Genomic DNA, 17,082 nt, shown 5'->3' with positions numbered 1-17,082 from the left:
TTAACCAGCTTTTTCACATTATTTTTCACATTCAATTTACTTATAATGGATTTTCAGTGTGATATGACCATTATATATAGGGTCTTCAGAGATTTATTGTTACTCATTGCTTACAATTATAAATTAGAATGTTTCTATTATTTTAAATTTTAACTTAATAATAAAAGAAAACACTTGTTATCCTGATAATTTTCATAATATCACCGTATTGTATAGAATTTAATAAGTTTGAGAACATTGTATGGTATGTAACAGGGTTTTCTAATAAAATATTAAAAACTGTGAAATATTTTCTCCATTTTACTGAATAGCGGCAGTAATTCGACCAATAGAGAGTTAACTAAGACACATGTATAATGGATACAACTATAATAAGAACTTGCTATAGTTTTAGCTCTGACCCTACATAGAACTGGCAACAAAAATCATGTTTTTGTCACCCACTCCTCACCCTTCCTAATTACATTATTGATTCAATCCTTAGTTGTTCTGTTAGGGCTTTTGCTGTAACTGATGGTAAACCATTCACTTCTGTCCCTAATACATGATAAAAATGTGTGAACAGATGTTCAAGCGAGAAGCAGACCTGCTCGAGAACTGGATAGTATCTCGAGAACCCACACTTCATGATGGCAAGTTGGGTGAATCCATTCCACAAGTGGAAGATTTTATAAGGAAACACGAGGATTTCGAGAAAACTATACAAGCTCAAGAAGACAAATTCCATGCTCTCAGAAGAATAACATTGGTTTGTAGTGGCTTTTATTTCAGTATAATATAACCATTTTAAATAGTCATCTATAAAGTGCAAGGGCAATAACTTTATTGCATTAGATATTTTACACCTAAAAACTACAGTTTGATTGTAGTTAGACCAATAGTTTATAATTGTTGTAGTTATCCAAGATTTATTAAAGCATCATATTTAAAGAAGAGACAGTACATAATAATGAAAGTAAAATAATAAGATAAAAATAAGTCCTTATATTGAAGACTTAAGATTTAAATTTTAAACTGCACTAAAAGAAAACTAATTCAAAAACTGGAATGATTTAATAGTTATAAAGCTAAATGGGCTTTTCCTCTAAAATAATCAATACATTCAATGTTTGATCAGCAAATTTAGGATTTAAATGCAAAAAACTATTTATAATTGAATTTGATCTTTTTTATTGAGCAGTAAAGTTTTGATGATTAAATAACTGTAGACTAATTAGGTGAAATTAGATGTGCTTGTTTTACATTTATTATACACAACAATTGTTATACTGTGCTATTTTGATAGTTGGAGAGAGCATTCCAAAAACAACAAGAGGCTGAAATGGCAGCTCGTCAGGCAGAGAAGGAGCGTGTAGAGAGAGAACGGCTGGAGGCTCGGAAAAGAAAAGAAGTTCAGAGGATTACAGATGTATGTAGATATATTTATAATCTTTATATTTTATTGTATTTAGACATTTTCATAGATTTATTATACATATTATTGAATAGTGTGTAGGCTCTAATTTGTTATGCCAAGCCAACGATGAATTTAATACTCAGAAAATGTTTAATCAACAAGTCTCAAATTGCTTAGTCAGTTACTCTTTCTGAAAATCTACTAATAGCTTTTCCATTCAACTACCACTGCTTTAACAGAACATCTGAAATAAATACTATTTGTTTTTACCATGGACATTTGAAATGATTTCTGTGAGTAAACAACACCCTACACACAACAAGTCTTGCTAGTTAACAGAGTTATTAGTTTGTGCTATGATTGGTACAAAATGTTTGAGCAACATAATTTTGTCTTAATGCGCATTAATAATAAATAAATAAAAATGCTTTTACTGTCGAGCAATTTTCAGACAAATTCTGTTGTTAAAAATAACTCTAGTCAAAGCTACATTACTAATATAATTACTAAAGATGAAGGTTTCTTAAAATTAAACTACATTAATTAACTTAATATGTCTACAAAAGATTCAGTTAAAAAAAATTACACATTCAGATATTTCCGCTAAAACCACTGCCTTAGTCTATTTTTAAAACTCGGCAAAGGTAGTGATTTTAGGTCACAGGGGAGGGCGTTATACAATACCGGTCCGAAATAACCAAAATCTCTCCTCTTGAGCTCAAGGCGAACTCTCGGGAAGTGGAGTCTTTTGCTCTGACGGGTGCCACATAAGGAGACCTCCTCCTGTAATAAGAGCCTCTCCCCAAGTGTCAGGGTCTTGTGAACCAAGCAGCATGGCAGTGTTCTACATGCAGCCTCCATAGGCATCAGATTGGCTTCTGTAAGATAAGCGGATATACCCTGTCTCATTTACTTAAATTGTAAACAAAATGCAATGCAGTGTTCTGCATTTTTTTGGATTCGCTCAGCGTCCTCTTTTAAAATGTTATTCTCCTAGGTTGGGTACCAATAGTAGAACACTGACAGAATGAGAGTGTTGACAAGCTGCAACTTTGCAGCTTAATAATCCAGCTCAAAATTTGGAATACAAATTGGAAAACAAACATAGTTTTAGTTTTTAACTATCAATACCATTTTAAAATCTAATAGATCTAGAAAAAAGACTACCAAAATAAGTAACATTCTAGCATGGTGATTCTGATTTAAAACTTCTGTTTATCGTGTCAATATAATTATACACTATGAAAATTATTATGGGTTTATTATATAAGATTGTAGCACACAAGTGTTTGTGTAGGAGAGGCGGAGAGAGGGGGAGAGGCGACAGGGCAGGGAGCAGCGACCTGGCCCAGAGCACAACGGTGCCACAGAGCTGGCTGACACTCCAAGGTAACTGACTATACATAAGTCTTCATTGCATGTTTCTCTGCTTGGCTTGGCTTACTGACCAGTGCTTTAATTAGAAAATATTAAAATACTAGGAAAATATTTTTTATTGATTTATTATTGGACCCTTAGTCATGTTTGTATAGAATAGAAACATTAATGTTGTATCTCAAGATATTATAAGGAACACAAAACAATTAAAAAAAAAAAACCATAGAAGTGAAAACGGAACTATTAAGTTGAGAGTAATTAACAATACGTTATAGTAGCAGTACATCTGTAATTGTAAATGTGACGCGTTTTTAATTTTCCAATTTTAAAATCCACGAAAAAATATTATCAAATAACTAGAAATCTATTTTACCACGCTAGTAAGATAACTCTTATACCGTAATAATACTCATTTCATGATGAAGAGGTTAAATATTAAAAACAAAATTAAAATGAATAATGCTAAATTTTAAATACAAATATTCGTACAAATATTAAAAATGTTTAAAAATATATTCGTTGTTTTCATTATTCATTTATCTGTATAAAAATATTAATATGTTTCATACTCACTTTTGAACTTCCCACGTGGTCAATTTAACTTTACTTACAGATAAAGTATATAATTGCAATAACAATTAAACCCACAATATTTTTAAAATTAATAAATTAGTTAAATTAACTTGGTTCTTTCGTAAAGGTATTTTTATTGCACAATAAACTAATTTATTGAGTTAATACGGTATCAGTGAGCCAATGCGCCAACTACAGTTCCGGCAGAAACGTTCACTCATCACTTCATACGCTACTACAGGCTAAACTAAACTTCCAATAAAAAAATGATAAATTACAAAAAAAATATTCATGTATTTTCACACAACTTTCTCGCTGACAAATTTTGTCTGACCAAAAAATAAAAAAAATCCTCGCTTACTACTTTTTTCTTGTCATTGTAAACGCTATGTAAAATGTAAACAATAATCAAAATTATTTCGAAATTTTTTTTAATATTTAAAAATGTAACCAATAGATTGCCAATATTAAGAGCTTTAATTTGACGCATCTTACAGAGTTGTACGACATTGGCTTCACTTTTAAATCGCGAGAGGAAGCCGTAAAGGTCACTGATTTTCGCAGTCTGTTTTCATACTCTGCCGGGACAGTTTTAACACAGCGAGACTGACTTTTTCATGCAGGTTAGTAGTCCGCGGCCAAGTCTACGGTTAAAAAACACAGCGAGACTGACTTTTTCATGCAGGTTAGTATCATTAGCATGTCGGTGACGCGAACCGAGGATTTTACCCTCTACCAAAACGCTCAACGCGCCTAAAGAAGTTTTCACTTCAAAAATGTTTTTACCCTAGAATTGATGTTCAAATTTATTTCAGTAGGAGTCTTAGATGGAATTATAGTAAATTATGGTATTTTAATTTTAACCTTTATAGCATAAAACAAGTATATTACTTAATACAAAATGCATGATTTTATTCACAAAAATCTAGAAACATTTTACATACAATATAATAAAAATTTTAATTTACAGACAAATAGAATTTTTTTAATAAACAGACAAGTTTGAGGTTTGATCCAAATTAAAGTTATAATTTTTAGTATACTATAATAAAATATCAGAATATAATATAGTTGAGCTTATAAAATAGTGGATTCACACATGACAAAGTTTATCAAGATTTTGGAGAAATTCCCAAAAAAAGATTTTATGTGAGACTCCAAATGATGTCTTACAATAGTAGTTTGACTGGACTATCTTGCCAATTCCACCTAATGATCCTGCTAACGTACCAATCTCCTTCATCCTAAATCCAAAGTTTTTCACTTCTGTAGAAGATACTGTGGTACATATATCTACGCCAATGGCATAGTGTAGCGGGTACAACGGTTATTGTAAGATAACCAGATCAAGCAACGTTGAGCGTGGCTGCTGCTTGGATGGGTGACCGCTGAGTGATCCTGTCCTTGCAAGCAGCCCGTCTGCTCGGCCATTGGTGGTGGTTCGGAAGTCACCTTTAAGCCGTTGGTCCCCAGGTTGGTCTACCAGGCGAAGTTAGGGCTTCATAGGGCTATATTAGGGCTATGAAGCCCTAACTTCGCCTGGTAAAATAAGGCATCTTTACTTTATATCCTCTTAGACATAAAGAACAGCTATTGTCTCAAGAATTGAATAAGTTGTGAGGTTCACATAAACTAAACATTACATCTATTCTGCCCAACATATAGCACTTTTTATATCACAACTTTTTACACAGCGTAAATCTGTTTTACACAAATCTACCAATCTTTTGATTTAGTTATACATTTCCATTAATAATAAGTTTTAATTTTCATTGTGGATCCCTAACATAATCCTCACTAGATATTATGCACTTGTGCCAACACTTCTTCCAATCCTTAAAACACTTCTCAAAGGGATCTTTGTGATAGCTTTAGCTCATTCAGCGATGCACTTTTAATGTCATCTATTGTTGTAAAATGATGGCCCTTTCAACTCTTTATTTTTGGAAATAAAAAGTCACACAGAGCTATATCTGGAGAATATGGAGGCTGGGACATCGTTACAGCGCTGTTTTTGGCCAACAATTCATAAATAAGCAATGAAGTGTTAGCAGATGCATTGTCATGGTGCAAATATCCGAATAAATGTTATGGCATGAGATAATTGATAAGCAAACCTCATCAGTGACTTCTCTGATCATAATACGGTGATCGTTCCTAACCATTTCTTCCACATTTGAATGTTCTTCTACTGGTTGTTCATATGCTGGGGTGTCCGGAGCGTTCATCATCTTCAATGTATTCACGCCCATCATTGAAACATTTATAACACTTGTAAACCCTTGTTTTGTTCATAGCAGACTCACCATTGGCTTTGTTAACATTTCGCACACTTTATTTCATTTTTGACACAAAATATAATACAAATTCTTTGATGCATTTTTTAAACAAACCAAAATTGCTGAGTTCATAAATCGTGTCTAACCTTAGCAGTGGCCACTGAAAAATTAAACAATAAATACAGCTGGAAACTTTATTATACTTCAGGAGCATAGTACCAATAGAATAACAAAAATCTTGACAATCGCCACAACTTTTGGACACACCTCATATACTATTTCATACATTCTGTATATTTAAACAAAATTGGTTATGTCCTGTATACTTTTAAAAGTAAGACTTCCAATTTTTTTTGTGCTTCTTGGAAAATTTGTAATATGAGTTTTATTAAAATCACAACAAAATTTAACATAATTTTGTAATATATAAGCTCTATAAATTTCTTCAAAATGATTCAAACTGAATACAAAGCAAAAGGTTTTAGTAAATTGAGCAAACTAATAAAGAGGTTTGTTCTGATGCATACATGAAGTTTGTATTGGGCCCTAGAATGTTTAACAAAGTCTTAAACAGATTATAGTTCTACACAACTATTGCTGAAATTGATTTTGAATTAATAGTTAAAATCATATGCATAGGGTTTCTTTTAATTTTTGAACCAATTTCTGTTATTGTTGTTTTGTTGTAAAAATTAAGATTTTTAGTGATAATGTATATGGTGTTGTTTGGCAGAGAGAAGAATACAGTGCATCTTCTATCCTGTTCTTGCCCATTGCAATAGTTTGGCACAAACACAAAATGGCAAAGACTCAGTGCAAAATCTATTGTAACAAAATTTTTGCAAAGATGCTCTTAAATATCAGTTGTTACATAAATACATAGTTTGTCAGACTGTCCAAAAATTGCACTTTGCACGGTTACCACATAAGTTAAAAAATTATCAACGGGAATGATAAAAATCATGTATTGAAATGTTAGCTAGATATTGTCGGGAGGGAGAATTGCGTAGCTCACTCAAGCACCAAATTGAAATAAATCACATTCCTTACTTTTTTAGTCAATATAATAGATATACTTATTAACTTTCTGTATAAAATTAATGCACTGCCAAATTATAAATAAATCACAAACAACAAGATTTAATTAAATTCCATGCTTTAATATAAAATTTAAAATCAGTCCAATTACTTATCAAATTTGAAATATAAATATAATTTTATATTTAATGTATACTAACAAGTTGTTGCTTGGAATCAAAATTCTTAAAATAAAAACAAAATTGATTTGAATAAAAACCGTCTTGTTTGCTTTCATTATTTATTTTGGTTATTTCATTAGTTTATAATTGTAGAAGTGCTATCTTAGGTTTGCTAATTAATATCCTCTTAATGAAGTGTTTAAATATTGCATTATTGAAATAGCTATTATGCTCTCTTATCCTTTGCTTCTATGCATTTAAAAAAATTGATGATTTTTGAGGGAGGCAATGAATGAATTACGTAATGCATGTCATATATTAACAGTACTATAATGCATGATTAGCATAGAGCATGAGCATGAGCCAGGGCCACTGTTGGAGCCCCCTGTTCCCCTAGAACATCCTCTACCCCTAACTGGAGCCACCACCACCAGCGGACTGGTTCCACCAGACACAAGTTATGGTCTGGCCCGCTCTCGCTCAGCCGTGGCAGACATGCAGCTTCTCAGGTACCTCACACTGTCCTCACACCAAAAGTTGTTGAAAATAGACACATTTAATTAATTTTATGTACTGTAGGTATATAGTATAGTGATAAAATATGATTAATTTCAGATGATTTTCAAAAGAAAGTTTAACCAGTTATTGCATATTATTCTCCAAGATGAGTATACAAAAAATAAATTTATTCAAAATATTATTGGCTAGTCTAAAATAATTTTTACTTGCAAGTTTTATGGACATTTATATATTCCAAATTTAAACTGTATTACTCAGTTACACTTTAAGTTTATTTTAATTTTTTAAGTATTAATAATTTTGTTTTAAAATATTTTTAAAACACCTTCATATATATTTATATAATATTTGTGGTAGTGGGATTTGCTATATATTATATACATATGAGTTACAGAATTTTGTGGTTAATGTTTCAGATATTCACAAGATAGTGATTCTATTTCAAATCTTCAAAAGTCCAGTAGCATTTCTTCCTTGTTTGGCGATCGTTTGAACAGAAAAGGTAACTTTTGATATTTATGGAGAGAAATAGGTACTTTTAACTCTTATCAAAAACTGAGGTTTGTCAGGTCAAACTTGCATGTGATAACCAACACTAGGTTCAATCTTCTCAGACAATTTCTGTAGTCTGTGATTTTGCTAAAGTTGGCTGAGTTAGTACATTGAATTTTGTATTTTTATGAAATTCTGTTTAGTAACATAAAATAATTTTTCAATATATCTTAAGATTAATAATTTATTACTGTCATTTTACATGTTTTATACAGCCATTGTATGTAAAATCTTATCATTGTATATTGAAGTATGGTAGATTTACAACATTAAATGGGTTTAAATGCTTGTTTTCATGTTGAATCATTATGTGGTTCATTGTATCAAGAAAAATCAATGTATTGGAGTGATGTATCAGGTACCATGGGAAACCGATGTTTCATGCAGCTTCTAAAACACAGTAAATGCAATGTTTCATTTTATACTGATAAGTTACTATTCATGTTGAGCTGTTTCAATTTTTCTTTTTTAGACTAGTGCATAATTTAATTAGTGATAGTGATACATATATTCTGTGTTTTTTACACACTCTTAAATATGTATTTATTTTCAAAAACTACACTTAGCATCTTTTGGCTGTTTTGAATATTCTCATTCTCAGAAAGTATAACTTGTCTAAAATATGGTTTCTTCAATTTGTGTAAACATTCCTCCAAATATAGAAATTATATTTTAAGTATAATAATTTTCCAGGTGATGTTAAAAGAGCGGAAAGCATGAAGGCTGATCTTAAGAAACCAAAGAGAACTCCCAGTTTTACAACCCGTAGGCGCACTCAGAGTTTCCGTAAACTCCAGAAGCTGGAGCAGCTAGAGCAGCTTCCACCCGTAGAGATACAAGGCATGCTGGATCGTAAGCACGAGCTGCAAAGTGGTGGGAAGAAAGCAGCAGTACGTTCATGGAAGACTCTGTACACAGGTAATGTGCAAGGCTGATCTGTAGCTGCTTTATCTCCATTTTCTTTTACATATATTAGGTTATAGAAAATATATGTCCATGATAAGGTCATAATTTTAAGTCTAAAAAAAGTTATCTGCAAAACTCTTGTTATCTTATTAGAAACATTTATAATGACGTACAATAATGTTGTTATTGTACATCTTTAGTGCTGTGTGGCCAACTCCTCTGCTTCTTCAAGGACAAAGATGACTTTGTGGCAAGCAAGGCTGCGACATCACCCATCATCATTTTCAAAGCCAAATGTGAAAAAGCTGAAGATTACATCAAAAGAAAACATGTATTCAGGTTGGTTCCAATAATTATTTTAGCCTCTATTCATGTATCTTAGAAAAAAATCAATGAAGAGGAGGCTAGAATAGAGTATATAGTATACTTATTGAAAACAATTTCTTGAATTATAATGTTAGTATTTTATTTTACCTGTGGAAATGAAACGAATGAGAGTAAAATAGCAAGTTTCCTTTCTTAAAAGGAATTAAGATGTTATTGAGTACTATGCAAGTGTCTTCTTTTAGCATGTATTTTTTATTTATTTAACAAAACTAAAGAGATATAAAGAAGGATAGTCTTAAGAGCCGAGAGCCAATTTCCATTGTATTGCATCCAAGCACACAACCTAGTCAGCCATGCTAGTTTTAGTGGAGGTGAAAATGGGAGGATATAAAAAAGATTAAAATAAGAAAGATAATGTTTTTCTCAGATAATATTTTTCCTAGCTTGAAAACTTCAAACCGACCGTGTGACCATAACAATAATAGTAATAGCCGATCACTGTCAGACAAAATGGATAAAGGGACTGAAAATTGCCACTTTCAGAGTTTTGCATATGTTTAGCTGATACTAATTTAAACTTTATTTGTATGTCTTTGGTTACTTTTTAAATGCACCAAGCCAGGACAATATGATCAGAGAAAAACTAACATATTTTTAACCCTTTAGATAACCTCCCAGTTCGACCCCACCAAATCTAACATGACTGATAAATCAATTTCTTTTGTAGGGGAAAGTCCTCTATCAACAAAATCCAGATTGTGTGCTCTTACATTGCAAATTGGATTGACTGGTTCTGCAATCCAAGATGACTGGACTAGGAGTTTGCAGCAGTCATCTTTGGGTTATTTTTTATAAATAAAGATGCAGTATTTTACAAAAGCACCCTGTATTTGTAGTTAGCAAGCGTTATCAATCTTAAAATGTTTCATTGCAGGCTGTGTTGCACGGATGGATCAGAGTTCCTCTTTTTGGCTGCAAGTGAAGCAGAAATGGAAGATTGGGTTAATAAAATTAGTTTCCACGCCAAACTTCCTCCAAGCCTTCAACTTCTCAGCTACGATGAATCACAAAAGGTTTCTTATTTAGCTTACTAATTTTTAGCCAATTTATTCTTAGACATAATATTTGTTTGAACCTTTTTATGACTCCCTTGTGTATTAGCCATAAAAACAGGTATTCTGAGAATCTATCCTCTCCTAATTTTCTATATCTTTTATCACTCCTTGATACATTTCTTGCACCTTCCTTATTCCTTCAATTTATCCTGTTGGCTTTGTTGTTGTGAGAATACAATTGACATACTACTAATATTCATTTTACCTCCTGTCCAAGTACTTTTGTTCTGATTCACCTCTTATGTTTCTGATATTAACATAAGATCTATGCTTTTACATACACAAAGTACAACAACAATAGACACAGCTGTCACAGGTGACACAGGTGATGCATGTAAATAATTATAGATAATACAAACTACAAAAAAGTGTTAATTACACAACTATGATAATTAGTTAATTAATTTATATTTGTACAGTTTTCTGTCAGCAATTGATAATATGTGTACTGCTAATTAGTTCTCGTCCCCGAATAGACTTGCTCCAGTGTATGATCACAAACATAGAATATACATAATTCGAATCAAATATTGCAAATCAAATTATATTTCAGTAAAAGATCATTTTTAACAACCTAATTATTCTCAAGATTCTGAAGTAGTTTTCATACTGACAACTAAAGAGCTAAAGGATCTGACCTTGTGTCAATTGATATTTGTTCTATTTATATGCCTGCAAATGTTACATTGTAATTTAACTAATAGATCAGTAGTTCAAAATGTTAAGTGTATGCCACTAGGCAATTTGGTTCAACTCTATTAGGCCCTGAATAGCAGTATACAAAAATTTCAATACCATTTAACATTAAGGATTCAAATATTTGCAGCTGTAGGAGCAATGTAAAAAGTTAAACAATGCACAAGGGATAGCGATAAAAACGTACAGAGCACAAATATATGGTAATCTGGGCATAGTGACAAATTTTATTACTTAAGTTTCATTATTTAAATATTATCTTATTTTATATTTTCTTTTCTATTTTATATTTCCTCACTTTCCTCTTTTGAACTTTCTTCAGTTTAACTTCCTAATCACGTTTTTAGTTCTTCATCTAAATTTGTCACCATCTTCTGTATCATCATTTGAGTTTCTGCACTGTATTGACATCTGTGGTTGTAGCAAAAATGCTGATGTCCTTACTGTATACACATTGACTGTAGAAAAATTTTAAGCAAATCTTTACAAGTGTTTGAAGAAACATGAACATTAAAATTAATAAACTAACTAGGAACATTGACTGTCAAGCCTCTTGAAGGAAAACCATACAAGTTTTTGATATTATGAACAGAAGTATTTCAAGCAGTGTTTAAAAAATTCATGCTCATTTATACTTTATCTAAAGTGACAAATTGGAAATGTTTTTAGGATTCACCAAGCCAAGAGCACCAGCTGCCATTGGCAGCACCTGCAGATGTAAGCTCTGATTCTAGCCGAGACTCCACTCCTGAGGTGTCCCGTCGTAGGAATTCGTCCACACGTGTGTCCGCACCTGTTGTGCCACCTCGCACTGCCCCACCTCCTGTACCTGTACGCACCTCATCCACCGAGTCTATGCCTCCTCCTCCTCCTGTACACATGCGTCAGAGGCAAGGTAAGCATACTTGCTTTAGTATTCAAGCTGAATTAGTTTAAATTTACAATGCAGCCATAGCTGGCTGTGAAAAATCAGTAAATATATCGGACAGTAGTGATTATTGTCAAAATAATCTTAAAACACCAAAAAAGATTTTAAATAAAAAAACATGAACACACAGTATAACAGCTCACAAATGCTCCAGGTTCCAAAAGGTTCATGAACTGTATTCGTCATTTCTTTATGCGACTGTACAAGCCTCTCAAAAATCGCTACGTAATTATAACACACAACAGCAAAGCACAACTTGTAGACATAACCTAACCACTCACAATAACGAAACTCTGCACAATGACTCAGCGGCTATTGCAGCAGAGGCTACTGGTATGCCGGCTTGTATTAATAGTCAAGTTAAAAAAAATGGCAAGTAAAGTTCGGGAACTTCCTGATACCATCTCGTACATTACAAACATTCATAATAAACTTTCAGACCTAGAATTCATTTTATTAAAGTTAGCTATTAATTAAGAAAAAGTTTATTGAAAAAATACTTATATAACTTTGTAAAATATAATGTACTCTAATGATATTACATTGTACATTGTAAATCTTCAATGTATAAGATATACACAACATTGTAAAGTACAATTAACACAACACTAAAGACTGAATAAGGTAGATCAGTACCTCGTAACCTTGAGTTCATAGTACAAGTAATTTAAAACTGAATGAATATTATAGTATACAATGACATTGAAACGTTAGGTGGAGAGTGATAACCTTTGTACGACCAAATAGTTTTGAAAAAAAAAAAAAAAAAAAAAAAAAAAAAAACAGACCAGAAAGCATTTAATACACTTTCTTCTGCTTTAAAATCAGGTCTTTTCCATTATGTCCCCGCATTTTTTTAACTATTTTATACTTACTCCAAACACTTTAAAAAATACTTAAGACTTATCTCAATTAATTGTGATCTATGACTTATTTATAGTAGCATGGTTTATTTTAATGATGTAAAATAAGGTAGAATCATTATCTCAATCTTTATCAATCCAAGTAGTTCTGGTTGAACAGGCTAACAGTGGCAACAAACGAAAAACACCATTGGAAATACAGCCTTTCTAATCAATTAAAGTGACTCATTGTTTTCATTTTATTATGTTGGTTGGATAAAACAAAGTGTTGGCTACACAAAGATTGGATTCAAAATTCATACTTTATTAACTAAAACATGATACAATGATCAATGCTACTTTTACCATCACATTAAAATGCATTGAACTTTTACTGGACTTCCTGGTTGGATGTTTTCAAGTTGCATTATAGAATCAACAATGTGTAAATAATTACATATAATGTGAATAATATATAAAATGTCTGATGTTGCTTGACAGATGATGTGCTGACGAGGCCGCAGTCATACCACTCCCAGACTCGAGTAAGCAACTCCCACAACCAACACAACGGGGACTCTGAATGGTGGCAGAGCACCCACCCCTCAGCCCCTCAGCAAGGTATAATTGTCTTTCAGTTCAAGTTAATTAATAAGACTTCTTAATCCTTTAATGGCTTAAGTTAAAGGAAAAGTACTTATTTTTTATTGTGCTTATTACATAATATATTCAAAATAAAAAGTTGGAAATATTAATAAATAAATTAAAATAATTTAATTTTAGGTTCTTATATTGAAAAATTTACAATTTTCCATTTTCATTGTTTTCTGAATGTTTGGCAATTACATTTCTTAATTAACAAATTTAATTACATTTCTCACATCCCTCAAAATACATCCCTGAAATATACACACTATACCGAGTGATTCTGTTAAAAGTGCGCATTTTTTCAGGGTTGATAGAGGATGTGAATACAAACTTTTTCACCCAACACGCATGGGGTCGCAAATCTTCTGTTTCCGAGAAAATTTAGAATTTGTAAAACGCTTCCTTGTAGGCATTAAGTAGTGTTCACTTAGAGATTCGGTCAAAAAAACGCAAAGCTGCTAAAACAAACTTTTATTTCCTTCGTAATAACACATAAAAGAACCACATAATGTCAATAAGAATGTATAAAAACAATTATTATTACAGAAAATGTTCTAAATGTCTCCAGTTTATGTCGATGCAAAGCTGAGCTCTTTGTACATTGTTTGTCTTACTTTTTGTAAGAGTCGGGGTTTTTCTCCCACTTCTGCTGCTTAATAATATTTTGTTTACATTCTTGTTTGCATGATGGGGTTCTTTTATTTGTGATTAAGAAGAAAGACACATTTAGTTTCAGTAGCTCTGCGTTTTTCTGACCGAATCACAAAGGGAATATTACGTGTTGTCTACAAGGAGGCATTTCACAAATCTCAATTTTCTTGGAATCAGAACATTTCCGACTCCGTGTGTATTGGACAAAAAATATTTTTTTATAGCGCACTTTTATCGGAATCACCTGGTATACTAAATATTGTTCACATTATATAATAAAATCTAATCCAGAATATTGCTTTGAACCCTTACAATCCCAATGTCCATATACACGGAAGTCGAGAATATCCACATCAAACCCCAACTTATATATACAAGGTGTCGCTAGAAAAAAACCAGATTAGTATTGGCAGAGTCACAGAACGAACACAGTAAGGTTGAATATCTTACAGCCAATCACATGGCTCCCCCTCCCAATCCTTCACGAGTTTCTTCTGCCTCCCATACTTATGCAGAATTAGCACCAGTTATAAGTAGTTAACCTTTTGTTCCTGTGTCGGAAATATGTTGAGTACGGTATGAAGAAAGAATAACGTGTGAACATTAAAACTTTTTTCAAACTTAAAAAATCTTCAAGTGAAACATTTGTAATCTTACAACCAGTGTACAGTGAAGAATGTTTATCACAAACACATTGTTTGAGTGGTTTAAACATTTAAAGATAGCCGTGAAGACACAAGTGATAACTCACATTGGCTGACAATCGTCATCAAAAACACATGTTTCTGCCAAACACATCACTGTCTTAGATCATCCACCCTACTCACCCGACTTGGCCCCCTGTTATTTCTTTTTGTTTCCTAAAGTCAAGTCAGCTTTGAAAGGAACAAGGTTTGAGACTATTAAATGCAGTAAAAGAAAAAGCGACAAAAGTCATGAGCAAGGTTAAGAAAAATGATCTGGAGGATTGTCACAGCGGAGAATTCGCATAGAGCAGTGTAGAGATCAATGAGGGGAGTATATTGAAGGGGATAACATCAAATTGTAAATATCTGTTAGTAAAATTTGTTTTCAACCTCAGTCCAATTATCTTTCTAGTCACACCTTGTACACTAGTATTCACAAATCAATTGTTTAATTATATAAAACGTAACAACACTTACACTTACTAGGTTTATACACAAGTGATAACAAAGAATCAATCTCTCTCATAAAGTTGTAAACTAAACTTTATACAATATTTTACAAATTTAGTAGAACATATAATCAGTGGTGTTGCAACTTGCTATACTTCTATAGCATGTATATCAACTGTAAACAACAATTGTCTATTCATTTTCTTGTTGAGGGAGCATTACATTGTTAAAATGCTTTATTTTTCAGTAAATCATTGGGATTTTCAGGAGATATTTTGCAAAAAATAGCCAGGATCAAAAGTGTTAATAATTGTTTTTTGTGTGAAACACATTGACACCACTCACAAGCCAACTTAACATTCACTGCACAGGTGGTAACATCTTACATGTGCTCAACAGAAGCAGAATACCATGCCCACCACCATCTAGTGGCAGAGCAGCTAAATACATATTAATGTTTGTGGACCATTATTCTTACAAACAGTAACACTTGTCAAAGAACACAATTTTCAGCTGAATTATATTACTGAGTGACATATAAACCTGTTTGTGTTTGACATTTTTGAGTTTGAATACAGAGTTGCCACCTTACCAACATGCCACCTCCAAACAAGCCAGTGTGTCAGCGGCACCTCACAGGAATCCTTGGCCAATGGACTCAGGCTACCGGCACGTGCACCAGTAAGAGTTTCCTTTAAAGTTTTCCAGTTGGAGAAAATAATATTATACTGCTTTTAAAAGCTATTATTGTCATACAGAAAGAACTAATGACTGTAAAACAACATAAAAATTAGTTTAGTTAATATACAAATGTTAACATTTCATATTTTTTAAGTCAGAAGTTTGATTTATATAGCCCACACATTTTTGTTGTTTGAATTATTTTTGTGCCACCTAGTTACAGTCTAGTTCTGCACTAATCCAATATCAAATATGGTGTAAAATGACCCCTAAGGATTTTGCATTAGTACTCAGGCTACCGGCGTATATGGCAATTAATTGGCTGTTTCTTTATAATTTTTCCAGTTGGGGCCAACAGAAAAGATATTATACTGCTTTTAAGGATCTACATGACATATAATTATTGGTGGCCATTTTGTCATACATTCTGGTGGATAAGAATTCTAATGACTGCAAAACAACATATTAAACTCTAATTAAACTATTAGTTTAACATAAAAAAATAATAACTTACAAAAATTTAACATTTATATTTTTTCTTGATTCAGTAACTATTTATAGCCCAAAACTGAACCTAAAAAACCTAATATTTTTGTGAACTGAAACAGTCTAGTCACTTCTAAATCCAATATCAAATATGTGTAAAATGATAAAAGATTTTTACTGAAGCTATACATACAGAAGCGTCCATAAAAATGATGGTATTAATTGTTTGACTATTGTTTCCTTAGTTTACCTAACTTCATAAAGATAATATGTCCAATCTACATGACATATAATTATTGGGTGTAGCCATATATTACAGAACATTCTGGATAAAGAATTCTATGTTAATGGCTTAAACACATATTAAACTCTTATTTCAAAACTATTGTTAATACATTACATCATAAAATTAATAACATAAAATTATTTGTGTTCTTATGTTTTTTCTTGTTTCATAACTATGAAGAACAAAACTGAAAAAGAAATAATTTTTAACTGAAGCGTTTTCACTTCTAAACTGGAAATTTATAAAAATTAATAATAAAATTTTTACTGAAGCTATAGCTTACACTGGTCCATAAAAAATGATGATGAAAATTGTTTGACTATTGTGTTTTAGTTTACAAAACTTCATAGAATATTCCCGTCTTGCTAGGAAATGCATGTAATAATGTTTAATAGTAAAACTGTATGTTACAGTCTAAACTTTAAACCAAAATAGCATTTTCAGTGTAACAAAATGTTGTTTTTCTAAACTTTTTTCAAATAAAA

At 31.9% G+C, this 17,082-nt stretch overlaps 1 protein-coding gene across 1 annotated transcript in view; it reads left to right on the top strand.

Moving 5' to 3' along the window:
* LOC124361291 (spectrin alpha chain-like) overlaps positions 1-17,082 on the top strand; it is a 91,875-nt gene that overhangs the window by 71,110 nt on the left and 3,683 nt on the right. Inside the window, 11 exon segments of the mRNA XM_046815338.1 lie at positions 566-748; positions 1,286-1,408; positions 2,694-2,785; positions 7,169-7,333; positions 7,760-7,845; positions 8,589-8,813; positions 9,002-9,140; positions 10,063-10,201; positions 11,609-11,834; positions 13,211-13,330; positions 15,723-15,817. Of these exon segments, the coding sequence (XP_046671294.1) occupies positions 566-748; positions 1,286-1,408; positions 2,694-2,785; positions 7,169-7,333; positions 7,760-7,845; positions 8,589-8,813; positions 9,002-9,140; positions 10,063-10,201; positions 11,609-11,834; positions 13,211-13,330; positions 15,723-15,817 (1,593 nt within the window).

Source organism: Homalodisca vitripennis, chromosome 4 (genome assembly GCF_021130785.1).
Source record: "Homalodisca vitripennis isolate AUS2020 chromosome 4, UT_GWSS_2.1, whole genome shotgun sequence".
Lineage (NCBI taxonomy): Eukaryota > Metazoa > Arthropoda > Insecta > Hemiptera > Cicadellidae > Homalodisca > Homalodisca vitripennis.
Note: the sequence above shows the minus strand (reverse complement) of the source record. Positions and strands in the feature narration are given on the sequence as shown.